The sequence below is a fragment of the Carcharhinus amblyrhynchos genome, chromosome 16 (assembly GCF_965287045.1).
Source record: "Carcharhinus amblyrhynchos chromosome 16, sCarAmb.v2.hapA, whole genome shotgun sequence".
Classification (NCBI taxonomy): domain Eukaryota; kingdom Metazoa; phylum Chordata; class Chondrichthyes; order Carcharhiniformes; family Carcharhinidae; genus Carcharhinus; species Carcharhinus amblyrhynchos.
The window spans coordinates 14,353,457-14,381,144 of NC_137339.1; the positions used below are offsets into that span (position 1 = coordinate 14,353,457).

The following is a 27,688-nucleotide window of genomic DNA, read 5'->3' on the forward strand; positions in this document are numbered from 1 at the left end:
CATCTCCTCAGGGGAAGAACATCATAACTACTTCTAGAATAGAATAAGCGGTGATCTTTCAAGACACCGTAAGAGAACAACATCTCCTCTTTTGTTTTAAGAAAATAAGGACTTTGAGATCTTTAGAAGATTTGTCTTTAAAAATTCAATTACTAATTGTGGGTTTTCCTTTCCCTTCTGATGTTTCTTTTACTTAGCCACCGTCCCAAAATCTGTCAATGGGATCAGGAGGAATGAATCTCTCTGGATCAAATCAAGCCTTACATTCACAGAATGTTCCGAATGACACCATGGGGGGAGGTATTCCCCCTTCTTCACTGATGCAGAGCCAGATGAGCAATGGTAGGTTTTAACAATACTAACCTAAAGTGTATTCATTAGTGTCACAAGTAGACTTACATTAACACTGTAAAAATTCCATGGTTGCTACACTCCTGTTCAGGTACGCTGAGGGAGAATTTAGCACGGCCAATGCACCTAACCAGCTCATCTTTCTGACTGTGGGAGGAAACGGGAGCACCCGGAAGAAACCCACGCAGACATGGGGAGAATGTGCAGACTCTGCACAGGCAGTGCCCCAAGCCAGGAATCGGACCTTGTGCCAAATCCCTGGCACTGTGAGGCAGCAGTGCTAACCACAATGCCACCGTGCTGCCCCACCAGTGGTAACCTGTACTAGTGTTCCTTATTTAGTATAGAACAAAGTTAAGGATTGTAAACCTGAAAATGGCAGAATTCAAGCCAATTTTAAAAACAAAGAAACAAAGAACAACCCAGCACAGGAAACAGGCCCTCCAGCCCAACAAGCCCGCGCCGCCGCATCACCCTACACCTATTCTACCCTGCGTATCTACAAATAGAACCCCTGACTTAGCCAAATTTTAAGTTTGGCATATGGACTTAACATAAAAACACAACTCTACTTCATTGTAATGGTGTATGTTTCACAGGCTAGGGACCTATTTGGTACAGCTGGAAGTTTTGCTTCAGTTTAGTTAACTTAGGGTCCCTGACCCTGGTGCCTGCTGTTTGACACACACACACCTCCAAGGTGCTCATTCCGTTGAACAAAAAGGTTTGCATGTACAATTGTTTCCCACCTCAAACATTCTTGTTTAATCTTAGCGAGATTGTTGATATATATGATACCAGTTTTGTATTGATGGCCCGCCCTTTCACTGTATGCATTTTCAGACAATTTATCATCCTGCGACTGAGATAAAAGGAAGACTTGTCCCATGGGTTTCCGGGTTTTAAGTGAGGTGTCTGCCAAACTGTTGTACAACTCCACAGGTTTTCAGAACAAGTCACTGTGAATGAATCTGGCTCTGGTTCCTCTAGGTCCTTCTCATGTTTCAGTACAACAGTCAGGGCCAGTGACAATACCGAGTTCTTCAATGACTATGCCTGTAAACAACCACGGAAGTGCAGGCGGTTACAGTCACTCTGTGCCCTCGTCACAAGGCATGCAGATGCAGGGTCAGAGTCAGTCGATGGCAAATTATGGATCACGGACAAACATGAGCATGCAAACCAGTCAAGGTAAACTTCCACAAGTTGCCATGTAATATAATTGAAAGAAATAATTTCGATATTGATAATGTTTGCTATTCTGAGCTATCTGTATGAAATGTCTGTCAATTTATTTGGTTAAGTTTAGTTCTCCCTTGGGCAGAATGCACAGAAGAATCTCAATTTCTTAAAATGGCCACAAAGAGACTCCAGCTTCTGGATGAACGTTTTTCCAGTTTGTTTCTCTTGCCTGTGTAAACCTGCAATGTAGCAGTATCAGATTGCCAGATGCCCTAAAAGGACTTTAGAAGATTTTGACCTTTGAACTGAACCTCATGTCATTCAACAGTGAAGTGAGGTAGTTGGCTTCCTTCCTGACACGGGTCTTCTTCAGGGCAGCAATCATCATCTGATTGTCATTGCGCTGGAACTCTTTCACACCTTGTCGCTGCTCCGTGTTTGTTGCCAGTGCCTACCAGCCCGGCTTCTCCAGGAATGTGGAATACAGAGACCCTCAGAGAACTCCACCATGGCACTGTAGCGTCGAGGGGAAGGCACTCTCCCCATCCCCCCCACCTTTACACCACAAGCTGCCGTATTGTGTGAATGGTGAGTGGATGAATGAATGGGTAGGTGAGTAAGGTCAGTGTGTAGAGTGGGTGAGGTAAGTGGGCGGGTGGGTAGGGTGGTAGGTGAGTGAAGTGGTACATGGGTGAGGCGATTGAACTTGTGAAATTGTCCCAGGGTGTTCCAAGATATGTAAATTAGGTGGATTGGCTATGGTAAATGTGAAGGGTTATGGGTGTCTGGATGGGATGCTGTTTTGGAGAGCCATTGCAGACGTAATGGGTCGCATTTCTGGAGAAGTCGGGCTTGGAAGCACAGCAACAAATGCGGAATGAAGGTGTGAAAGAGTTCCAGCAGAGTGACAGTCAGACGATGATTGTCGATAGCATCTTTCTACACTGCAGGGAATCAGTGGAATTCGATGAGCCTTAACCTTTGGAAGGGAAAATGAAATTGAGAATTTCTGGAATGAGAGGTGGAGAAATGAAAATGCATTCCTACAGTGGCACGAGTGGCAGGTTATGTTGCAGTATTGGTGCATGTGAACACTTAATGTACGTATTTAACCTGCTGCTCTGCGACCTTCAATCACACACTGAATCCTGGTGGTTGATGAGCTGGCTGATTCATTTTTAACTCATCCAAAATGGGATTAGCTTTGCAGCAGGCTGTCGATGCTTGTTAATCATTAGTTTATTTTGGCAGCATTAGGCACCTGTTGCTTTTATGCTGAAGTTAATGTATGTTCTCACCTTGTTGAAATGTAATGACTTTATTCCTTTTAATAGATGTTTAGTGACCCATTCAGTTTCAGCCAACTTTTAAGTGGAGCCAATGTTGGATTAAATTATACTGAAGGATATAGGAGCAGGATTAGGCCATTCGGCCCAGTGAGTCTGCTCCACCATTTGATCATGGCTGAGACGTTTCTCACCCCTATTCTCCCGCCTTTTCCCCGTAGCCTTTCATCCCCTTGCCAATCAACAACCAATCTATCTCTGTCTTAAATACAGTTCTGTTTTTTTTTGTTTTAGCATCAGAATTAGTGATATGATTTGCTGATCCGATTAAAATGTACAACATTGGCTGGGAAAATCTGCTAGAAATTCACGTTTTTTCTTGAGCACGGGGCAAAGAGATTTATTTCAACAAGAATTGCTCATTTCAGGCTATTTTTCAGTTCCCATGATGCACCAGCAAGCTGCGACCTCGCACTACAGCACACCGCAAGGAGGTGGCCAGCATTACCAGGGTCATTCAACCATGGGGATGATGGGACAGAGTAACCAAGGCAACAACATCATGGGGCAACGGCCAATGGGGCCTTATAGGTCATCACAACAAGGTACGAATCGCAGAGCATCACAATTTAAGCATAGCTTGACATGGTATTGTTGACATTTTTTCCTGTAGCCTACACTGCACTTTTCCCTCTTGACTCTGCCCTTAATGAAAGGAGTAAGTTGCTGTTCAAGAAATTCTGTTGTTTTCAGCCCGACACAGAATGCGGGATTTTACGGCCTGGCTCGTCCTGAGACCAATTGACCTTTCCAGTGTCTGCCTCTCACCTGCTCCAGTTCCTGTGGTGGGCAGGGTGGTAAAATTCCAGCTATTAACAAAATAAGAAGCTCTTTAGAAGCATCCAGTCGTTATTACACACGAAAGACAACTGTTCTTCCCTCGGTGATTTAAATATTAATTACTCTAGAGAAAAACCTACAAAGAACAAAATAATAGACAGTTATTTTAAGCAGTATCTTTTTGAGCTGTATGAGGTAATTAGTGGCATTGTCATGGGTAGATTGGGCACATGGGGTTGCAATGTTAAATTGCTTTACCTTCCTTGTCACATTTGAAGGCTAATGCTTAGCTCAATCATGCAGGGAAATAAATAAATCTGAGGTTACCTATTGCAAGTTTCTCTGATCGCTAACTGATCTCTGATCTAATTCTGATCCCTCTAGCCTCTCAAACAATCCCTTCAGGTTTACCTGTAAATTAGAATGTATTTTCTTAAGATTGTTACTTTGCAATTTGTATGTCACACAGGTATGTCTAGATTGTGTGATAGATGCTCTTAAAACCTCTTTTCCTGTTTTTACTTTGTTGTTGGACTTGTCTCTTTGGGGATGGGTGGTTGGGTGGAATGAAACTTCCAAAGTTTTATTTTACGTAGATTACCTCCTGTATCAACTTCGCGACATATAGATTAAAACTTTGATTTGTAGAATGGCCCACTTGATAGAGTTCTGAAATTTTGCAGCTTTAGAAGTTCCTTGGCCAAAACTCTGATTCCAGAAATCCTGTCCCTGAAACCGGTACCCACCATTTACCCATGAGAGGGAGGGTGGTAACAGGGGCGAATTGTAGTTTGCACATCTGTGGTTCACAGTGGCAACTATACATGTAAAAATATAGCTGCCTTCAAAAAGGTTAGTGGAATTTCCAAAACGTGACTTGTGGGTTTTAGATATTTTGAACAAAAGGTTTAAAAGCTGCTCGAGTTATTTGGAGAGGTCAGCAATTTTCTGGATACGTATACCCCAAATTATCAGGATTGTGAGTGTGAATTCTAACAAATTGTGGGGTGGACAATCCAAATGATATTCTTTTGACTGCTGTTTTGTCCATCACTACGCTGGATGTTGCTAACATAACCATTCAGGCATCAGTTTCTTGACAACCCAACATTTGGTCAGTTCCCAAATTCAATACTTGGAGAAATATTTAAGCATACTTTTCATTCTTCTAAGAGAAGAATACTCCATTCACATTAATATGCATGAGTACATTTTTTTTGCAGTAAACAAAAGCTGACTAAATTGTCCGAGTTCAGAAAATGACGCTAAAATTTGATCACCAATTTAGATCCTGCTGTTCCTTCCCTCCTCGTAGGTTCTTCTCAGCAATACATTGGACAGGAAGATTACTATGGTGAGCAATATGGACATGGCCAAGGACCCACAGATTCCATTAATCAACAATATTACCCTGATGGTACTTCATTTTTCCCTTAGACTGCCAGTCATATATGTAATATGAAATATTTATCTAATTGGACAAAGGTATTTAGTCACCAATAAATCAGCTCCTCTGCAATCTGCTAACTGGTGTATGTGGAAAATGCATAGTTCTAAAAGTCTGAGAGATTTTTATGCTTTAATGAGTTTTCTGATCTTGGGTTTCATTTCATTAGGGGAAGGCGATGGCCTAATCGGTAGACTATAAATCCAGAAACTCAGCTAATGTTCCAGGGACCCGGGTTCAAATCCCACCACGACAAATGGTGGAATTCGAATTCAATTAAAAAAAATCTGGAATTAAGAATCTACTGATGGCCATGAAACCATTGTTGGTTGTTAGAAAAACCCATCTGGGTTCACTAATGTCCTTTTGGGAAGAAAATCCTTACCTGGTCTGGCCTACATGTGACTCCAGAGCCACAGCAATATGATTGACTCTCAACTGCCCTCGGGCAATGCCCTCAGTTGACTGCACCATTTCAAGAAGGCAGCTTCTCCAGGGCAACTAGGGATGGGCAATAAACGTTGGCCAGTCATCGATGCCCACGTCCCATGAATTTTTAAAAATTGCGTTATCACCATTGTGAAATAAAAAAAGTTTCATTTTAAGTTTCAAGTTTTAAAGAAAATCTTTTACGACAGTAAGACATCTTCCCAGTATTTTGCGCAGATTTATTTTACATTAGCTTTGCATTTTCATAGTAACTTCATTGCAGTGTTAATGTAAGCCTACTTCAGTCAATAATAAATAAACTTATATGTGAAGTAAAATAGATTCCTTTTGCTTAAAGCACACAAGTTTTTTTTGTTGAATGGCAGAATTGCTGCATGTCCTCAAGCCTGATACTTTTCCAAAGCTTATCTCCCTGAAAGCTTTAACTTCCTGCATAAAACCTGCGAATAAATTAAAATTAAACTAGTTGTCTAGCATGCTTAAAGTGCGGATAATAAGACCCCACAGAAATAATAATGTAGCCCCCTCATACAAATTAGGAGCAGGAAGAGGCCATTCGGCCCCTCAAGCCTGCTTGGGCAGTCAATAAGATTTGATTGTGATCTCAAATCCACATTACTGCCTGCCCTCAATAACCTTTGACTCCCTGGGCAGTCTAGAATCTATCTATCTCGTCCTTAAAAATATTTAATGACCCTGCCTCTACTGCTGTCTGGGAAAGAAATTTCCAAAGATTCACTGAGAGAAAAAAAAATCTTCTCCCGAAATGGGATACCCCTTATTTAACTGAATCCTCTGGTTTTAGTCTCTCCCACAAGGGGAAACCTCCTTTCACCATTGGCCCTGTCAAGTCCTCTCAGGATCTTTTCTATTTCGATAACGTCATCCCTCATTTTTCTAAACTCTGGTGGATATAGACCCAAACAATCCAACCTTTCCTCATAATACAACCCTACGCTCACCACCCCCCATCCCGGGTATTAATTACGTGTATCTTCTCTGAACTGCTTCATTTATATCCGTTTTTTATACACAGTACTCCAGATGTGGGCTGGAATTTTACAACTGCTTTTGCTGGTGGGATTTTCTGGTCCTGCTGACAATGAAACCCCTGCCGCGGGTTCTCCGGTGGCGGGTAGTACATAGAATGGGAACTCCTATTGACATTGGCGGGATGCTGTGGCCCAGTGATGGATCACCTCTGTGATACACACCAAGGTGGGGGAGGGTCGTGAAAAATCCTGCCCACAATCTCACCAACTGCAACAAAACATCCCTATTTATATATTCCAATCCCCTTGCAATAAACAACAAAATTCTATCTGTCTTCCTAATCCTGCATTCCAGCCTTTTCTTATTCTTGTACCAGGACACCGAGATCCCTCATACCTCAGAGTTCTCCAGTCCCTTTCCATTTCAATAATACGCTGTTTTTCCATTCTCCCTGCCAAAATGTACAAGTTCACATTTTTCCAACATTATGCTCCATCTGCCAAATTTTTATCCACTCAGTTAACCTATCTCTGCTCCTTTGCAGACTTCTTGGCCAATACTTTCTGGTCCCGTCCGCCATGCGAATTGTAGTGGGCAGGACAGAAAATTTGGTGGCCCATTTAAAGATCCTTGGGTGGGAATTTCTGTCCTCGGAGATGGGCATGGCCAGAAAATCCTGTCCCTTATGTCCTATCTACAACTTACTTTCCTACCCATCTTTGTGTCATCAGCAAATTTAACAATCATATATCCAATCCTTTCATCCAGTCTCATTGATATGAATTGTAAGTAGTTGAGGCTCGAACACTGTTCCATCTGACACTGCACCCATCACATCTTGCCAACCTAAAAATAACCCATCTATGCCTACTCTGCTTCCTATTAGCCAACCAGGCCTCTATCCATGTAATATATTACCCCCTACACAATGAACTCTTATTTTGATGTGGCACCTTGTCAAATGCCTTCTGGAAATCTAAGCACGTCTACAGGTCCTCCTCTATCTATATTGCGTGATCCTGTATGTCTTTTGAACAGCTTTCACAACTTGTTCTGCAACCTTGAAAGATTTGTCTACTTGCACCTCTAAAGTTATAACATTTAGTTTAAATAACCTCTCTGCATCCTTCATACCAAAATGATTCACTCCACCCTTTTATGTTAAATTTCATTTGCTACATAACTGCCCTATTCATCAGTTTGTCCTTCCAAACTATCCCCCTTCCTGTTTACTACATTCCCAGTTTCCTGCTATTGCCAAGTTTGCAATTCTTCCCTGCATATCCATGCCTGAGTCTTTAATATAATCAAAAGCAGTGGGTCTGAATTTTTATTTTGCTAAATGAAGTGTATACACCAGAATTCTCCAGTCTAGCCCGCAGCTGGGAATCTCCAGTCCCGCTGCAGTGAATGGAATTTTGGCAGAGTGCCAAATTCTCCGTTTTCGCTGACTGCAGCAACAGGGCTGAACAAAATCAAAGAATCCGGCTGATAGTATTTAATAAGCTTATCTATTTCTGTTCAGACAGGCAGACGGCTAAAAGTAGCTGTTAACTTAATTGATTGAGGGCTGGATGGTCAACAGTGAGATCCCTCTTTCTGTGTAATTTCGAAATATCAGATAGTAAACTCTGTAATTAATGCTTGCATGCAAGTATATCACGATCAAAGAAGTCTCAAGGCTGTTTCAACGTGATTTTTGGTGGCGTAATTCTATTTTGCCTTAAGCTGATTTTAGATGGATGATTTAGAAAGCTGCTTTGTCCAAAGACTATTTAAAATGATTCTCATGTAATGTAGCACTGTTCAACAGTGTAAAATGATCCATTTCATTATTTTTTTTTCTTGCATTATGCACTCTAGGTCACAGTGAATATGCATATCAGCAATCATCATATGCAGAGCAAGGTTATGAGAGGTCATTTGAGGAATCCTCGCAGCATTACTATGAAGGAGGTAATGTAAATGAATGTATGTGATACTGCAGATGAAACATTAATCCAATGTAAAGCCACAACTCTAATACTAGATTTAATATATCACGTTTACACTGGGGTTAACGGACTCTTTTTCACGCTACCAGTTTTTACGAAGATTCATTGATTTATCACACATTGAGGGACTGGATTTGAGAACATAAGAACATAAGAAATAGGAGCAGGAGTAGGCCATCTAGCCCCTCGAGCCTGCCCCGCCATTCAATAAGATCATGGCTGATCTGTCGTGGCTCAGTTCCACATTCCCGCCCTTTCCCCATAACCCTTAATCCCCTTGCCTATCAAAAACCTATCAACCCGCGTCTTAAAAATATTTAGCGAGGCAGCCTCCACCACTTCAACGGGCAGAGAATTCCAGAGATTCACCACCCTATGAATGAAGAAGTTCCTCCTCAACTCCGTTCTAAACCACCCCCCCTTTATCCTGAGGCTGTGCCCTCTAGTCCTACTGTCCTTTCTGAGCGGGAAGAGCCTCTCCACCTCTATCCTATCCATCCCATTCAACATCTTATACGTCTCAATGAGATCTCCCCTTATTCTTCTAAACTCTAACGAGTACAAGCCTAGTTTATTCAGCCTCTCCTCATAGTTCAACCCCCTCAACTCCGGAATCAGCCTAGTAAACCTCCTCTGCACTCCCAAGGCCAAGATATCCTTGTGTAAGTGCGGCGACCAAAACTGCACACAGTACTCCAGCTGCGGCCTCACCAGTGCCCTATACAGCTGCAGCAAGACCTCCCTACTTTTATATTCAATCGCCCTTGCTATGAAGGCCAGCATCCTTATCTCATGGCTGTACTATGCAATGAATTTGTAAAGTAAAGTTTCTTAACTGTTTTGTAAGTGGAACAGAGTCAGATCTGTAAAAAGCAACATACAGGCTGATTTCTACCTAAGATTTTTGCCTCATGCCAAAATTCCTGATATTCTGTTCTTTCAGAGCAGGTGGCCTTCACCACCAGGAGAGATGAAAGATCAGAAGAGATGTTGCTTTGTTTTGCCCTTAGCACCAGATTCACATCATTGTTGACTTAGATGCTGTGATGGGACTGTGGGTTTGTTTTGTTGTTGGATGCAGTATTTGGTGATCTAAATAGCCTTCTTTGGCTACATCTATCTTGAGTTTAAATTTTTTTAAGTTCATTTATTATTGTCACAAATAGGCTTACATTAACACTGCAATGAAGTTACTGTGAAAATCCCCTAATCGCCACACTCCGGGCGCCTGTTTAGGTACGCTAAGGGAGAATTTAGCATGGTCAATGTACCCTAACCAGCATGTCTTTTAGACTTGGGAGGAAACTGGAGCACCCAGAGAAAACCCATGCAGATACAGAGAGAAAGTGCACACTCTGCAAAGGAAGGGAATTGGACCCAGGTCTCTGGAGCTGTGAGGCAGCAGTGCTAACCACTGTGCCACTGTGCTGTCCACAATGAAATTGCGTAGTGATTTTTAGATAGCATTTTGAGGATAGTAAAAAAAATCAGAACTTTTTTTTTTACCCATTCTCTGGCATTGCTGGCAAGCCCATCCCACTTTCTAAAAAAAGGACGCGGTCAAATAAGATGTTAGGAGGGGTGACCTGAAGCTTGGTAAAATAGATGAGTTTTCAGCAGGGGAGGGACAGAGTATTTTAGGCAGGAGTTTCCATATCATGGGGCCTCAATGGCTGAAAGCTTTGTGCCTAATTATGGGACAAAGGAAAGGGGAATGAGGTCTAAATCACATGGACTGAGAGTTTGAAGAAGGGGGTTATGCAACTAGGGCTGGTGAGGGCAAGGATAAATCTTACTGAAGTTTATAAAGATGGTGAACGGGAAGCAACCAAGAACCGTTAGATTCTGAAGGTTTATTACCAGCATCGATAAGGGCCTGATGATGAATAGGTTAAGACATAGATAGAATTGGGTCATTGTTAGGATAGTGCAAGTAAACAATCTTTGTAATTGAGAGAACAGTGGGCAGAAAACTGTGGTTAGGGTTGAATATAATAGCACAACTTAATGGATGGAGTCTTTGTGAAGGGTACTGTTTTCTAGAAGAAATGAAATCAACTGGGGGAGGGTTGATGGAAAGGGAAGAGCAATTTCATTTGACTTTTTCCTTTTGCACATTTTCTAAATTTGCTGATATGGGGCTGAATTTTATGTTGCCAGTGTGGGCATGTATTCGCTGGGGTCTGTGTAAAATAAGCTCACCTCTCACCCACTCCTGAGCTGACTGCTATAATATACCAATTCCACAATTGAGCAAATGCTCCATTCTCAGCCACTTTATCCCACATCCTGTGTATTACAGCCTTGGGGAAGGTTTCTTCCAGATGTGTTGGCTTCTGGCCGACTTTCCTTCCAGGGAAGTATCTGGGGAGGAGGTGTGCAGTCTGGCATCCTCAGCAACCCCCCCTACCCCCCACCCACCCACCAATGTTCTCCCCAACTATAAAATCCAGATCCTGCCAGCTGAATGTGATCAACTAACTGGGACAATATTAACCAAAGCTGGCAGCATTCAGCAATGTTACAATGAGCAGCAACTGAACTGTTTGAGAAGTCAAGGTGTTTGGGGGGGTGGTCGGGAGCAGTGGTTGGAGTAATGGTGGGAGGGAAGAGGGATACTGACTGGATAATTAAGCGGGATCAGGACATTGACCTCTCACTTCTGGATCAGAATTTGGAACTGGATTGGATTGATGTCACCCAGGCTAATGGGATGAAGGTGTTTTGTGTCCATCAACTATTAAGGTGAAAATTGAAAGTTTGTTTATTAGTCACATGTAGGCTTACATTAACACTGCAATAAAGTTACTGTGAAAATCCCCTAGTTGCCACACTCTGGTGCCTGTTCGGGTACACAGAGAGAGAATTTAGCATGAACAATGTAGCTAACCAGCATGTCTTTTGGACTGTGGGAAGAAACTGGAGCACCCGGAGGAAACCCACACAGACACAAGGAGAATGTGTATACTTCACACAGACAGTGACCCTAAGGTGAAAATGCAGTTGAGTGTTTTAGTGGTCAGAATTGCAATTGTCACCCATAATTTAATGCTAATAGACATTAAAAACGAGATTTTTAAATAATCCAAAATGCATTGCATTGTGAAGAGTTAAAATTGAGCCTGGGGCCCAAGAAAATGGTAAAAATTCAAACTGGTGCATTAGTGATTGTTGTTGATGCCCTGTTGGATCATTGCAAAGAAAACATCAGTGCATATCTTATCCGTGTGCTACATATCAATGAATACTGAAAGTGATTCATTCCACAGCTGAGACCAGTGCTGACCTTACTTGAATTGCCAGAAAGCAACACCCTCAAACAGGATCACTGGTAATTGGGATCCGCAATATCTGCAATGTTGTACCACAGAATTACCTTGGGCTTGGCCCAAGAATGAAAATGTCCTGAATTGCAGGAGAACTTGAAGGACCGTGCATTGGGTTCTTTGAGAGTAAGGACAATATGTCTGATGGCCTGTTTCATCATTTAACTTTAGGAAACTCCCAGTACACCCAACAGCAGACTGCTTACCAGCAGGGACCAGCCCAGCAGCAAAGTTACTCCCAGCAGCAATACCCCAGCCAGCAGAGTTACCCGGGACAGCAACAAGGATATGGTGAGAGCAAGAATAAAAGCCAATAATCAATTGTCAATATTTAATTTGTAGTTAAATGATGATGTTCTAACTGACCTTTCATCACTCCATAATTCCCAACAAAAAAAAGTAAACTAGGCAGCTGTTGGGATCTGTTCAGCAACTACCATACTGGCTGGATCTAATAACCATGCATTTTAAGGATGCAATTTGCTAGTCCGACATAACAGATTGCAACACACAGCTGGCAAAATTGCATTGTACTGCTAGCAATATCTTGGCCTGAATTCTCCAGTCTTGCATACCCCTGGCACTCAGCCAAATCTATGTTCACAGCAGCGGGACTGGATAATCCCAGCCCTGGGCGAGGTTGGAGAATTCTGGCCCTTGTCTGAGCTTAACAACACGTTTATCTGGTGCTCTAATGCATTTCATTCATGGATTATTTTGTTGCAATTGTGAAGATACTGTGCTTTTAAGACTTGTATTTTAATCATGTTTGTTTGCAGGCATTTCAAGCAGCTCCTAGCATTTTATTGGCACTATTTTGTCTGTAACCGGTGTCCTCTAATTGTTACTGAAGTAATATAATGGATATCATGTTGATTTAAATCTGGACTAACGCAGGGTCCCGTGGATTTTAATGATCTATGGGATTGCTCAGTGGAGTTTTATTGACAGTTGATGTCATGTGGCTAGGGACAGCTATGCTTCACGGAAAGTCCAAGCTTTTAGTTTTGCTTTTCAAGAGTAGCTTGAAGTGGAGAACAGCAACGGTGCTTTTCTCCTCTCTCTCTGGAGTTGGAGTTTTAGTTTCAATTTAGTTGCTGTTAGAAGCTGATGGAAGTAGGTAGTGTGTTTCTGATGCTTTCTCTCCAGAGGCTTTTTGGAAAGTTCTAAGACTGGAAAGCCTCTAATATTTAATCCAACATTCAAAAGACCAGTTGATAGCAGGTGTTAAAAAGCTGACGATCCAGCATCACATGAGCATACTTGCTTTTTGCACCAAGTCTAGAAAGGGGTGTATGTTTGTGGGATATTATTTGACTTGGAACATCATAGATAGCTAGCTGTTAAGGTCTATATTATATCACGTTTGATTCTTGTAATAGGTAAAAGTTACACTAATTCATTTTCTTATATTTTAACTGTGTTCATAATAAACTTTGTTTCATGAAAGCTTCCTAATGGACCGCTTGAATCAATCCTGGACTGAAAACCTTGTGCTCTCCCATGCCAAATTCAAATGTAAAATCTTATAGTCTATGCTATCTTCGTAAAACATCTTGGAAGTTTTTGGCCTGGGTCTTAATACAACATTCATGTTTGCACATCTGAACTTGCAAACATTAACATCAAATTCGCAGCTTAATGAAGTCTACTACTCTCTCTCGTCTTGCTGTTCCCCCTGCCCTCCCTCTCTGCTCCCTAAGACCAAGCCACACAGATAACATGGAAAAATGATATAATCATTCACTGTCAGATTTGATTGGGCCACATGAAGTTTAATCGAGTCCTGCGCTTGTTTGCAAAAACTGTTCACTATTCCAGGGTCATCGTGAAATGCAGGAGCAACCCTCAACTTCTATTCTCCACTACAAACTATCTTCTTGAATCCCTCTTCCTTGTCCTCTTCACCCTCACTTCCAACAGCAAGAATGAGGGAATTCAAAGATTGAGACCATTCAATCTTCGTCTCTGTCATTTCCCACCCTTCTACAAGCCCACTTGGGCCATTGAGCTGCAACTGAAGGAAGGGATGCAAGTAACATGTCAATTATATCAAGAGCCACGCAATGAACTGTTATGTGAAGCTCATAACCAGATCTCTACTTCCAGCTATTATCAGATTACATGTATCAACTGAGATTTATCAATTGGACTTCAGTTTAGATGACTGAAAGAGGATTGGAAGGTTCATAATTGTAAGGACAAAAAAAAAGCAAAAGTTTTTGAAACACTGGACTAGAAGTTGGCAACAATAAAAATGATTTCCCATGGGAAAATGTCTTGACTTTTAAGTTTATCATAAACTGCAGTTGTTCTAGTTGATTTCTCTTTTGAAAAAAATGCCTAAAATTTACACTTTAACACACCACTAAGCTAAACGCTGCTATTGAAAATTGATGCCTCTCACCAATTTTTCAGCACCATTGGTGGGTATATTCAGGTTTGTGTGCATCGAGGTTTGAGTATGATGTGGAAATAGCAACACTTGGGGTGGAATTGTTGACTGCTAAATTGCCCTTAGTGTCAGGGGAACTAGCAGGGTAAGTACATGGGTTACATGGATAGGACCTGGGTGGGATTGTTGTTGGTGTAGGCTCGGTGGGCCGAATGGCCTCCTTCTACACTGTAGGAATTCTATGATTCTTTGAATTTTCCCATCTGGGACTAAGTCCCTTGGCGGGGGTAGGACTCCATTGTGGAGGCTGGTGGGAAAACAAGCTATATCTTCTGACCCAACATCTAAATATGCAACCAGGTGTTTTGTGCCATATTCAATGATAGGGAAGGCCTCATGGCGCATAGCTTGCCTTAGTATCCAGGTGCCACATTGATCCCCTGTTGAAGAAATAAAATGGACCTACTGAAAATGAAGATGGGTCTCCAGGAACACTCTTGTTGGACCTCCTCAATGACAATGAATCTGGAAGATCCACCCGTAGATGCTTTCTCCCCCCCCCAGCCCACTGCTGTTGTGTTCTAGGGTCCAGGGTTGCTGGCAGCCACCATTCCAAGCTCTGGCACAATGGCACTGTTTAGGTGAGTCCTGGTATCTGTGTGCCATTTTGTACCAGCATATTTTACCATTGGTGTCGTGGAGAATCGGAGGTGGGTGGAAGATTCTGGTTGGGTCTTCATCTGCATCTGATTAGTGGGATGTGTCACTTTCATGCCAACCTCCAGCAGCTTTCCCAGTTTGCCAAGGCAGAAACCAGCAGAAGATACCGCAGGAAATTCACACTGAGTTGAAACAGTTATTTGTTGTTGCACTCCTGCCAGTTCCACCCTAATGAATCCGCCAGTGGGGTCAAGGGAGAATTCCGCTCTTGAATTCTGTTCAAACTTTAGTGACATTAAATTGATTTGATTTATTATTGTCACATGTATTAGCATATAGTGAAAAGTATTGCTTCTTGCGCTCTATACAGAGCATACTGTTCATAGAGTAGGAAATGAGAGAGTGCAGAATGTACTGTTACATTTATAGCTGGGGTGTAGAGGAAGATTAACTTAACGCAAGGTAGGTCCATTAGAAGTCTGATGGAAAAGAGTTAGAATGAAGTTTTGGAAGCATAGAACGAGAGTAAAAGAAGAATTAGAAGGTATGGGCACAGCTTGCAAGAAGTCGCCTTGCTCCGGCGCCATCTTGGATATTTAACCTGATCAGGATGTAATTGTCAACTGGTCTTGGGTACTTTCATATTCATAACTGATAAATTATAGGCTCAAGGTACAAACTTAGCGAAAAGGGATAGTTTAAATAAACCAGTTGTCTACTATTTCCAGAGATTTCAGGCATTTATTGACAAGGTTTGGGAGATGGGTTAAAAAGATGATGTCAATTTTTTTATAACTTAGAGGTTTGCAGTAGTTTTCTGTATAAATTATACTCCACAGGTTGTTGAAAATATGTCCATCCATGCAGCAAATATTTTCTGAGACAAAATGCTCATAATGAGACTTAGCGCACTACAGGCGATTGAGCTTCATTGCTAAGTACATTTTTATCTCCTAACCCCTGAGTTTAAGATAACATTGCAAACGGCACCTCATTTCAAATGTTGATATATCTGCATGACTCAGTGACACACCACATGATGTTGCCATTCAAAGCCATCGGAAACTTCTATATGGTACCTGTTGCAGTTTCTCACACCCACTTGAGACTCTTGTGGATACCGTGTAAGAATCCAAACATGTTACAGTGGTACATTTTAAGATTATTTTTCATTTCAGTTAGCATGGTGTATTCCTTTTAAAAATGTAGCTCTACGTTTCTATTGATTTCTGAATCTTAAAAGAAGAATAAAGATGATGTCATGTCATGCGTCTTGTTAAAACCATGCTTTAAAATTCCAGGTCCAACCCAGGGAACTGCTTCTCAGTATCCAGGCTACCAACAGGGACAGGGACAGCAATATGGAAGTTACAGAACTGCTCAGCCAGGGCCTTCAGCTCAACAACAGAGGCCTTATGGATATGAACAGGCAAGATAGATCATCCTGTGATTTACTTCATTGCACAACTTTTTAAAAGTATTTAAGAAAATAATCATTTTGGCATTTCTTACATTGCAATAGTGACTACACTTCAAAAGTATCTCATCGGCTGTAATATGCTTTGAGACAACTGGTGGTCTTGTAAAGCGATATATAAATGCGAGATTTTATATTTAGGGCAAAGCAAATCATTTTAGTTTCACGAGTATACCCCCCACCCCACCCCAAGAGATTATCTCTGCAAAACTTTTGGCTGTTTTCAAAACCAAGCAAATAAATTCTTCACAAAAATAGGGTTACGCATGAGTCGTTCTGTAACAGTTTAATGAGTTTCATGCTATAAGATCCAACAAGAGGTACCATTTAATACAATTTGTGATGATTAAAAAATAAAGTCTTGGTTTTGAAAAGCTGTGGGTGGGGAGAGGGAAGCAAAAGCGACTACTGTCCAATGTTGCTCCTTGAAATTTATAAAATCAAATTCCAATCATCGTTCCAATTGTCAACTACATGTCCATTTCTAAAATGTGGGCTGGAATTCTCTGACCGTTCACGCCAGTGGGGTTTTCCAGTCCCGCCGGGAGCGCACCTCCACCCGCAGTTTCCCATCAGGGTGGGGTGACGTCAGTGGGATTTTCCATTGACAGCGGCAGGACCAGAAAATGCAACCGCTAGTGAACAACACACCACCTCCTGCTAGTGGGAACAAGGTGGCTGGGAAGTGGGAGAATCTCACCCATGGTGTTTTTAGTGCATTACTTTGAAAAAAAGAGTTGACTGTGTCCTTTGGTGTACTATTGCCAGGTTTTCTTGCTGACTATTCTTTTAAGCTAGGAGGTTTACTTTTTCTTCATCTTTACACATCCGCACATTAATAGTTGATGCTTGAAATCATTGAATTATGCAAAGACGATGGATACATTTATGTGTTTTTAACTTAACAACAGTAAAGAAAGGGCAAAGACAAATGATGCTGCCAATGAGCAGACTTCCTCTATATTTGGGTTCACAAATATATAGGAAGCTGAAATATATTTAAATGTGACGATCAGGTGACACGCATTTCAGAAGCCTAGATTTTATGATGATAGAACGGTAGCAGCCAGCATAGCTTTGGGGTTCCAAGAAAGAATGAAATAATTGGGAGAGTGTGTCTTTATTTCCATACAAGAGTGGAGGATGGAGCAGTGCATGCAGGACATGCCATCGAGGGCTTGAGGGAGCGCAGAGTAGAAAGTTAAGGAGTGCAGTGACGTTAGCTTATTTTTAATTGATTGGAGGAAGATAAAGAGGTGAGAATCTAGATGTGGATATCTGTCTATCAAGCAAATAAGGTTGAATTTTCCTGTGAGAACGTGCACATTGGGGTCGAGGCCTGGCCTGGCATTAGTTGGGCAAGCAATTTGGCACAGCCGGCCTCAGTGCTGGTCTGTGGTCACAGTGCTGGCCTTGACCTATGTTTAATGAGGACAGCTCAAGGTCCAATTAGCTGCCTTCCGCTAGCAAGCAGTGGACAGCCATTTGAGACCAATTATTGTTAATTAATGAACCTATTAAACCCTGGTTTCCATGCCAACAGGAATTTCTGGTTAGCAATGAATGTGTTGGGCTCAGGGTGGTAGCGGGTGTGGGAGGACTGATAGATCTCATGAAGGATTGTCTCAGTTGGACCCAAACTGTCGCAGGTGGGCCATAGTTAAGGCCACTCTCTCCCCTGTGGACGGATTGTCGCTCCAAGATAAGCTCCAGGCAACTGTGGGTTTTTTTTCCTGAAACATAAAAATAAACTCATCTATTTTACATCCCTTACCGTGTACATATTCACATCAGTGACTCCCATTCAGCCTGTGGGGTTGCCAACCTCTGGGTATTGAAATGTCTTCCATTTGCCCTTCACCATCAGGAATTTGCCCAAATTTCCCTAATTGGAGGGTGAGCCGGCTCCCTGGCATTTAATTAGCTGGCGCATTGAAGATTGCGGTGGTGATCTGATTGGCAGTCCTAAAAAAGTGCTTGTTCAGAAGATCAAGGATGCCTGGTGTCATCTCCCTCCTTAGTTCAGTGATGGTTTTTTTTAGTCACCAATTTAGTAATGTGTAAATGACATCTTGGTAACAGGACTATTTTGTTCTTCTCTCCTAACCTGTAATATTTTCGAAGTTTGTACTGCTGTTAGAGGAAGGACAACTAAGAAAGAAGCCAGGAGGTGGTTTGGTGTTGGTGAGGTGGGGAGAATCTGATTTGTTCATTGAAAGGTAGACTATCTGCCTGACTCTCCCTCCGTCAATCTCTGTTGGCTTGTTTTGCCACTTGGCTCATTCAGAGCCAAGAACATTTTGGAGTTTCTGTCCTCTTTTAAACGCCAATTTTAGATGTTGAAGTGGGTACCATGCAGAAACACCATGCCCACAGTGATGGGCTCACTCTGAAGAGTAGAGATACAGTTGGGAAATCACCCTATATGTATCACTGTCCTCAACCCTGGATAATATGTTGGGGTTATGGTGGGATTAGACTGGTGGACAGAAGGCCCGCTCTGTGACATTGTGATTAACAATTTTAAGGTAATTTTTTTTAGTGCTTGCTATTTCTTACATTCTTGAGCAACACACAGAAGAGGCATTGGAAGAACCTACATAAAAAAGGAACAGTATTTTAAGTCTTGGCAGACATGTGTCTTGCCAAGAGTTAACAAGGCAAAAGGATATATTTGACATATAAAAAAAGAAAGCTGAGCAGCATGGTGGCACAGTGGTTAGCACTGCTGCCTCACAGCACCAGAGACCTGGGTTCAATTCCCGGCTTGGGTTACTGTCTGTGCGGAGTCTGCACATTCTCCCCCTGTTTGCATGGGCTTCACCCGCGTGCACCGGTTTCCTCCCACAGTCCAAAAGATGCGCTGGTTAGGTGCATTGGCCATGCTAAATTCTCCCTCAGTGTACCCGAACGTGTGCTGGACTGTGGCGACTAGGGGATTTTCACAGTAACTTCACTGCAGTGTTAATATAAGCCTACTTGTGACACTAATAAATAAACTTGAAACTTTCATTTGATGCTAGGATCGCATTGGAGATGGTTGTGTCTGTTTGCAACGCAAGTGGGTCGGACCAGACTTCTGATTGCCCCTCTTGGAGGATAAGACATTCTCAACAGCATGTTTGCAATGTATAATTTGATCCAGTTGTTGTCAGGCAGGTTACCGGGTTCAGACAAGGCATGATGCTAATCCTTTCAGACAATGCACAGCACTTGCCCTACTGAGTCCTGATAGGAAGAAGTATGATGTGGAGTTGCTGGCAATGGACTGGGGTAAACACTTTAAGAAGTCTCACAACAGCAGGTTAAAGTCCAACAGGTTATTTGATAGTAAACACCACTAGCTTGCCCCGAATCACTCACATGACGAAGGGGCAAAGCTCTGAAAGCTAGTGGCATTTGCTACCAAATAAACCTGTTGGACTTTAATTTGGTGTTGTGAGACTTCTTACTGAGGAAGAAGTATGACCATGGAAGGAGTTCAACACAAGAATGAGAGTTTTAAAATTAAGTTGTAGGCCAACCATGAGCCAGTGTTGCTTAGTGAGTGTCGGGGTGACGGGCAAATGAAACATGCTAAGGGTTAGAGTGTGTGCAGCAGCAGTTTCAATGAGCTTCAACAAGGATGTAAGATGGGAGGTTGAGCAAAAGAACACTGGAAGAATTGAATTGGGCAAGTAACCAACAAATGTTGTGCATATTGTTAGGACCAAGTTATTCAAGGCCAGGTCGTTAAGTGTCTTTAAGACAGAGATAGGTTGGTTCTTGATTAATAAGGGGATCAGCGGTTATGGAGAAACGGTAGGAGAATGGAGATGAGAAAAATGTCAGCAATGATTGAATGGTGGAGCAGACTCAATGGGCCAAGTGGCTTAATTCTGCTCCTATGCCTTATTCCCAGGATATAGGCAAGGCCAGGATTTATTGCCCATTCCTAAATGTTCTGTAGAAGGTGATAATGAGTTATTTTCTTGAACCACTCCAATCATGTGGTGAAGATACTCTCTCGATAATATTAGGTAGGAAGTTCCAGGATTTTGACCCAGTGATGAAGGAATGGTGACATATGCAAAAGTCAGGATTGTTTTGATCCTGTAGAGCCCAAAACTTTTCAAAGGAAATTCAAATTTCCACGAATGACTGAAAGGATCACAATTTCAGGTTGTAAGACTGTTACTGTAACAAATAAGTTAAAAGCAAAATTGACTGAACATTTTTTTTCCAGTAGGCAACTTACACTCTAAATTAAAGAAGTGATACCTTCTTTAACTTTCAAAATGTTCCCCACCATTGTCATACTAAGTGGACACTTAATTCTCCTAATTTGTCCAATGTTATTCTCTCCATTTTTCTTTCCCAACTGGCTAACCTCTGCTCTCTTAACTGTCTTTCACATTGAGAGATGAATTGTGGGTGCCTTTCGCTAGCCAAAGCTAACTGAATCTTCCAGTTTTGTTGAAACCCTCATGAACTTGTTTCTTTATTGCAAATGTGAACTCCCACCCATAGCCTGCATGGTGAACAATAAAGACTCTACTCTCGCTCTCCCTCGGGTTCTTTCTGTATGGTTCAACAATATTTTAGGAAAATCTGCAGTCTGATCCTATAATGGCTTTCTATGTACTCTTCCCCTCTCGAAGCCAATCTCCATGGCAATTTAAATCACATAGGCCTTGTATCTAGATGGAAGTGCGAATTATCTACCCTTTGGATCTTGCAACTATATTCTAGCTTGAAATTAAATTGACAGTTAAAGTATGCAAAACTTGTCATTTCTAACTTTGCCCTGTGACTTGGAAACTGATAGTTTATCTGCCATCAGCACAAATGCTCAGGTCATTTTTACGCATGTAAATATCTTGCATCTCCTTCCAAATAAGATAACCTGGTCCCCCACTTTAAACTGAAACAACCAAGCTACCCAAGTTTGTTGTTGGATAGAATTCAGAGCAAGCCACTGAGCCCCCTTCATTCCTCCATCTTACTCTAAGTTAAAAGAGACAATGCTGAACCATAGCAATCTTATAAACTTTACATTTCATAGAATCCTTACAATGTAGAAAGAGGCCATTTGGCCCACCAAGTCTGCACTGACCACAAACCCACCCAGGTCCTACTCCCTTATCCCTACATATTTACCCACTAATCCCTCTAACCTACGCATCTCAGGACACTAAGGGGCAATTTTAGCATGGCCAATCAACCTAATCTGCATATCTTTGGACTGTGGGAGGAAACTCATGTAGATACAAGGAGAATGTCTGTGTGGAGTTTGCACAATGACTCAAGCCGGGAATTGAACCCAGGTCCCTGGAGCTATGAAGCAGCAGTGATAACCACTGTGCTACCGTGCCACCCCATTTGTAACAGGATGCTGTGTAACTTGGAGGGGAACTCGGAATTAATAGTGTTCCCATGTGTCTGTTGCCCTTGTACTTCTAGGTGGTAGATTTTGTGGGTTTGGGGAGTGCTGTTGAAGTAGGCTTGGAAAGTTTACTGCTGTAGTTATCTTGTAGTTATTACATAATCCAGCCATAATGTGCATGGTGGAGGGAAGTTGTTGATAGGGTGCCAATCAAAGAGTTGTCCTAGTGGGTGCTGAGCTTCTTGAATGTTGCTAGAGTTACAAGCAACCAGAGAGTAGTCCATCACACACTTAACCTGCACCTTGTAGATGGTGGACAGACTTTGGGGAGTCAGAAGGTGAGTCACTCAAGACAGAATGCACACCCTCTGACCTGCTCTTGTAGCCTTAGTATTTATGTAGCTAATCCAGTTAAGTTCCTGGTCAATGGTAACCCCCAGGATGTTGCCAGTGGGGGATTCAGCAATGGTAATGCAGTTGTACATCAAGGGAAGGTAGTTAGGCTAATCTTGCTGAGGATGGTCATTGCTTGGAATTTGTGTGGCAAGAATGTTGTCTGCCACTTACCAGCCCAAGCTTGAATGATGCCTAGCTCTTGCTGCATGTGGAATAGACTGCTTCAGTATCTGAGGGGTTGCGACTGATACTGAACGCTATTCCATCATTGGTGAACTGCTGACCTTATGAATGAAGGGAAGCAGCTGAAGATGGTTGGGCCTGAGACATTACACTGAATTTTTATCATTTTACTCCTATCAGAACCCGTTCAGGTTTTTCACAAATCTCTAGCAAACCTCTTCTTAACCTTCACTGCTGTAAGGAGAAAAACCCAGTCTCAATTTTTTTCCATGTAACCAAAGTAACCCTGGTACTATTCTAGTAAATTTCTTCTGTGCCTTCTAAAGCCTTGATTTACAGTGCCCAGAATTAGCCAGCATTGTCTGGTTGATGCCCAACCAATTTCTTTTAAAGGTTTAGCTTAACTTCCTTCCTTTTGTGTTTTATATCTTTATTTGAAAAGCCAAGAATCCTGAATGCTCGCTTATTGAATTCTCTGCTTGTTCTGCATCAAAGACTTGATTACATACACCCCCAGATCTATGTTAGCATAGATTTTTGTTTGAATACACTCCCAGGTCTATGTTCGCACAGATTTCAAAGTGTAGATCTACAGCAGACATCCTGCTTATTTACAAGATAGATCTGTTTTCCTTAAGATTTTCAGAAATGACTGAGTATTGAATCCTACAAGACCAAAATTGAATTTTTTTTTAAAAAAAAGCAGATTATCATTAAAACAATAATATAAAAGAATTTATTCTTTCTCTTACCCAATCAACAGATTCTTCAGCATGGGGTAAAAGCAGATACCCGAAGATAGGAAGCAGTTACAGCATCAAAATGTGGGACCACTCAGACATTCCCTATAATAACTAGCAGCACTCGGTGTTGTCCAATGTTGTGCCAACGTCCATTTGATGATGTGTTCCGCAGTGTATCCATCTGCATCTCTGCAGTGTTTGGTCCCTTTAGAAGCTTGAGACATAATCCTATTTATTTGATGTAGTGCTCATGAGGCTTTATTCCCTCTACAAGATATTTATTTGTGCTGAGGAGTGGTGAAAAAATCAATCACTTGATGATTTGTTCCCACACCCTGGAAGATGTATCTCTTCAGTTGTTCTTTCTCTTTGTGCTCAGTGCAACAATCCAGCTGAGGTGCTAGACGTGAGTGTGGGACTGCAAATCAACACTGCCAGCACCATGACTTCAAATCAGAAACGGGCCTCTGGCACAGCTTTGGAGGTACTGCATACAGGTGAGCGCAGCACAATTTCGGGCATCAGAGACATCGTCTTTAGTGGGTATACCTGGTGACTGGTCAGGATGCCCTTGGGCCTTCTCCAACCCTCAGGGAATCGTCCAGTCAGAGCCGCCCCTTTTGACGTCACGTCTTAAGTTATTCCTCGGTTGCACACATTCAAGAGGAATGTTCTAATGCCGTAACTTTCCTTCCATGCTTTAACCTGGCTGCGTCCCTGACTCATAGCCCTTTCCTGGATTCTGCAATCATTAATAATGATCAAGGCGACTAAATGGCTTGAGGACAGTGTGGAATTAATCACGCAAGCATTAATTAGGCAGGCACATCAAGGCGAGCTGATATTCATCCACCTGCCCCATTTCTTAAATTGGTTTTATTAAATTGCCAGAATATCTTAGCATTAATCAGTTCCCTGAGAGCCTGAGGAAGCAAGGTGCAGGTTAGAGAAATTGTTTACAGTCTCGTTCTACTAATTCACTTTGGACACCAGAAAAAAATCTTTTGCAGACTGGATCAGCTGGGTGATTTTTTTTTAGCCGAACAGCTGAGCATTTGGACACTTGTGCTCTTCAAACTACAATAGCTGGACAGAAAACATTGTAAGGATAGAGGTGAGGGTTGAAATGCCATTTTTGTAGCGCCGTCCATCAGGAATATGATTGCTTTGGTAATAGAACTGTCGTGCCTCGTATACAGATAATTCTCTTCCCACTTTTCAGAAGCAGGTTAGAAGAGCAATACACTATGTTATGTTGCCCTTCCTGAAGAACTGTAATTAACCCCATTCCCTTAACTATGTTTTTTTAATCGCTGAAGATATTGGACCATCCTGAGTTTCTACTAAGCCTATTTGCCACATACTCCATTTATAGTTAAATCAGGCATTGGGTGATTTTATAATTAAATTTATGAAGAATTATGATGACCATACTTTGAGATTTTTCTCTTGAGATGCCTTAGTTTCAAACAACGAGTGTTGGAAGGGACTGACACAAATTGATTGGATGACTGTCTCCTCGCGACTGGCCGTTAGTTAGTACTGCAGTTAAAGGGAACCTTAGTAGTACTTATTGACAAAACTACTCCTAATTTAGCTCCAGCTAGCAGCTTCCCTTTAACATGCCGTGATGATAGTTAGTATGGGAAATTGCAGTGGCACATTAGTGCAGAAGGTACTCTTCCAAGACTGGGGAAGAACTAACAAGAGAGTTTTAATTTTTACCTTGTCTGCACCATCCCATATTTCGGAGTGCCTGATGCTAATAATGAATAGTTTTCCCTAGTGTTCTAAACAGTTACCTTGAAGAACCCAAAAATACACAAAGAAATGTATTACAGAGGAGAATAGGACAAAGTTTTGAACCTCCCAGGATAGAGGACCAAGTTGCATGATTGCCTGAGTTCCTTCCTGATTTTAATTTTTATCCTTTTTGCTCACCAACTGTTCCAGATCAGTTCCTCTGCTGTCAAAAATAATCAGGACCATTCAGCAGGAAGATTGAAATAAAAGGAATTTTGATTTATATTTCTTCTAGTAAGCACTGATGAGATTTGCTTTCAGGCCTGAGGGTTTTGCTCTTGTATAACCTCTCATTCTGAAGCCAGGATTGGTCTGCTTGGCTTTTGTAATTCCCCAGCATTGTCAGTAAGAGGAACGGTAGCAAGGACATTGGACAGAAAATGTGTGGCTATATCAGTGGGATTTGAAACCCTTTCGAGTGGGTGGCACAGTGATTAGTACTGCTGCCTCTCAGCGCCTGGATTTGATTCTGGCCTCGGGTCACTGTCTGTGTGGAGTTTGCACATTCTCACTGTATCTGTATGGGTTTCCTCTGGATGCTTCGGTTTCCTCCCATATTCCAAAGATGTGCAGGTTAGGTGGGATTGGCCATGCTAAAGTAACTTGCCCCTTGGTGTCCAGGGATGTGTAGATTAGGTGGATTAGCCATGGGGAATGTGCAGCGCTCTGGGGATGGGGCGGGGGAGCGGGTGGGCCTGGGTGAGATGCTCTTTCAGAGAGGAGGTGCAGACACGATGGGCTGAATGGCATTCTTCTGCACTGTAGGGATTCTGTGGTTCTATGGAATTCTGTTCCAGGTGGAAAAAAGGTATAGTTCAGATCCTGACAGAGCCACTACAGACACTTTGAAAAATTTGGAAGAATATATTTCTGTATAGCAGCCTGCTGAAACGATTCATGGAGCCCCTCTACTTCTGGGTTTTGAGGGAAAGCACTGAAACTGCCCTCATATGACAGGTTCAGTAGTTACTTGCAGAGTTGCAAACAATAACTGAGCCAATCCAAGTGCCTCTGCTACCTTTGAGTAGAACGTGCAGGAGTCTGGAAAGTGCCACCAGGGTGGTGATGCAGGCAAATACGATGGGCGTTTAAGGGACTTTTAGAGAAGCACATGAATATGCAAAGAATAGAGGGATATGGACCAAGGGCAGGCAGAAGGGATTAGTTTAATTTGGCATCATGTTCAGCACAACATTGTGGGATGAAGGGCATGTCCCTAGAACTGTTCTAGGTTCCTATCTTTTTTTTAAGTTGTTCCTCAGTTTTTCCTTTCAACTTATTCCTTTTTCTCTCAGCCTCATGTAAAAGCATTTACTTAGTGCGCACAATAGTTTCGTAATCACCAGCAGTCCTGTGTCTGCTATTTGGGCCTAGAATAACGATCCATCCATCAATAATCAGCAAGTCTCCTTTGGCATTAATAGTTTCACTAATGACTTAGATGTAGAGAGCATAGGTATGGTAGCTAAATTTTCAGGGCAACATAAAGATAGGTAGGAAAGTATGTTGTGAAGAGGACATAAGGAGTTTGCAGACAGATACATTTAGGTTGAGTGAATGGACAAAAATTTGGCAGATGGAGTATAAGGTGGGAAAATGTGATTTGATAGGAAGTATAAAAAAAGCAGAGTATTACTTCGATAGAGAATGGCTTCAGAATGCCGGACCTTGTGCATGAGTCACAAAAAGTTAGCATGCAGGTGCAGCATGTAATCAAGAAGGTTAATGGAATGGGGGGATGAGGGGGTTGGCCTATGAAGAGAAACTAAATAGACTGGGTCTGTACTCGTTGGAGTTTAGAAAGATGAGGGGGGATCTTATAGAGACGTATAAGATAATGAAGGGGATGGATAGGGTAGAGGTAGAGAGATTCTTCCCGCTTAGAAAGAATAGCAGGATTAGAGGGCACAGCCTCAGAATAAGGGGGGGGCAGTTTAGATCAGAGTTGAGGAGGAACTTCTTCACTCAAAGGGTGGTGACTCTCTGGAATTCTCTGCCCGTTGAAGTGGTGGAGGCTACCTCGCTAAATATATTTAAATCACAGGTAGATAGGTTTCTGATAGACAAGGGAATTAAGGGTTATGGGGAGAAAGCGGGAAAGTGGAACTGATCCACTGCAGATCAGCCATGATCTTATTGAATGGCGGGGCAGGCTTAAAGGGCTAGATGGCCTACTCCTGCTCCTATTTCTTATGTTCTTATGGAATGCTTTTATTATGAGAGGAATTGAGATGCTGGTCTTCAAACATCTCTTCCTTAAACATAGAGACCAGAATTGCACAGAGTCCCAGGTGTGATCACACCTGAACAATTGTAGCAAGACTTCTTTATCCCATACTCCAATCCATTTGCAATAAAGACTAACATGCTCTTTGCCTTCCTAATTGCTTAGTGTACCTGCATGTTAATGTTCTGTGTTCCTTATGTGAGTACACCCCAGTCTCTTTGAATATCAACATTTACAATTTCACACCTTTTCTGCACTTACCAGCAAAGCGAATAACCCAATATTTCCCCACATGATACTTCACCTGCCACATTGTTGCCTATTTATCTAACCAGTCTCTTTGCAGCCTCTCTGTGTCCTCTTATTTTTCCATCTAGTTTTGTGTTATCAGCAAACATAGATATATTACCACCTGAATTTCCATCTGCATAGTTAATATGGATTGTGAATAGCTGAGGCCCCAGCACGGATCCTTGCAGCACTCTATCAGTCACAGCCTGCCAACTTGAAATGCACAAGACCACAGGAAACAGGAGCAGGACAAGAGTGGCCCCTCCAGTCTGCTCTGCC

The 27,688-nt window shown here is 42.1% G+C and overlaps 1 protein-coding gene across 1 annotated transcript in view; it reads left to right on the top strand.

Moving 5' to 3' along the window:
- The window catches only part of LOC145353852 (calcium-responsive transactivator-like), a 58,882-nt gene that overhangs the window by 19,035 nt on the left and 12,159 nt on the right, over positions 1 to 27,688 (top strand). The window contains exons 4-11 of the mRNA XM_080204741.1: positions 198 to 342; positions 1,342 to 1,542; positions 3,260 to 3,424; positions 4,975 to 5,076; positions 8,413 to 8,505; positions 12,041 to 12,160; positions 16,226 to 16,353; positions 23,468 to 23,585. Coding sequence (XP_080060867.1) covers positions 198 to 342; positions 1,342 to 1,542; positions 3,260 to 3,424; positions 4,975 to 5,076; positions 8,413 to 8,505; positions 12,041 to 12,160; positions 16,226 to 16,353; positions 23,468 to 23,585 — 1,072 coding nt within the window. The remainder of the gene's footprint in view (positions 1 to 197; positions 343 to 1,341; positions 1,543 to 3,259; positions 3,425 to 4,974; positions 5,077 to 8,412; positions 8,506 to 12,040; positions 12,161 to 16,225; positions 16,354 to 23,467; positions 23,586 to 27,688) is intronic.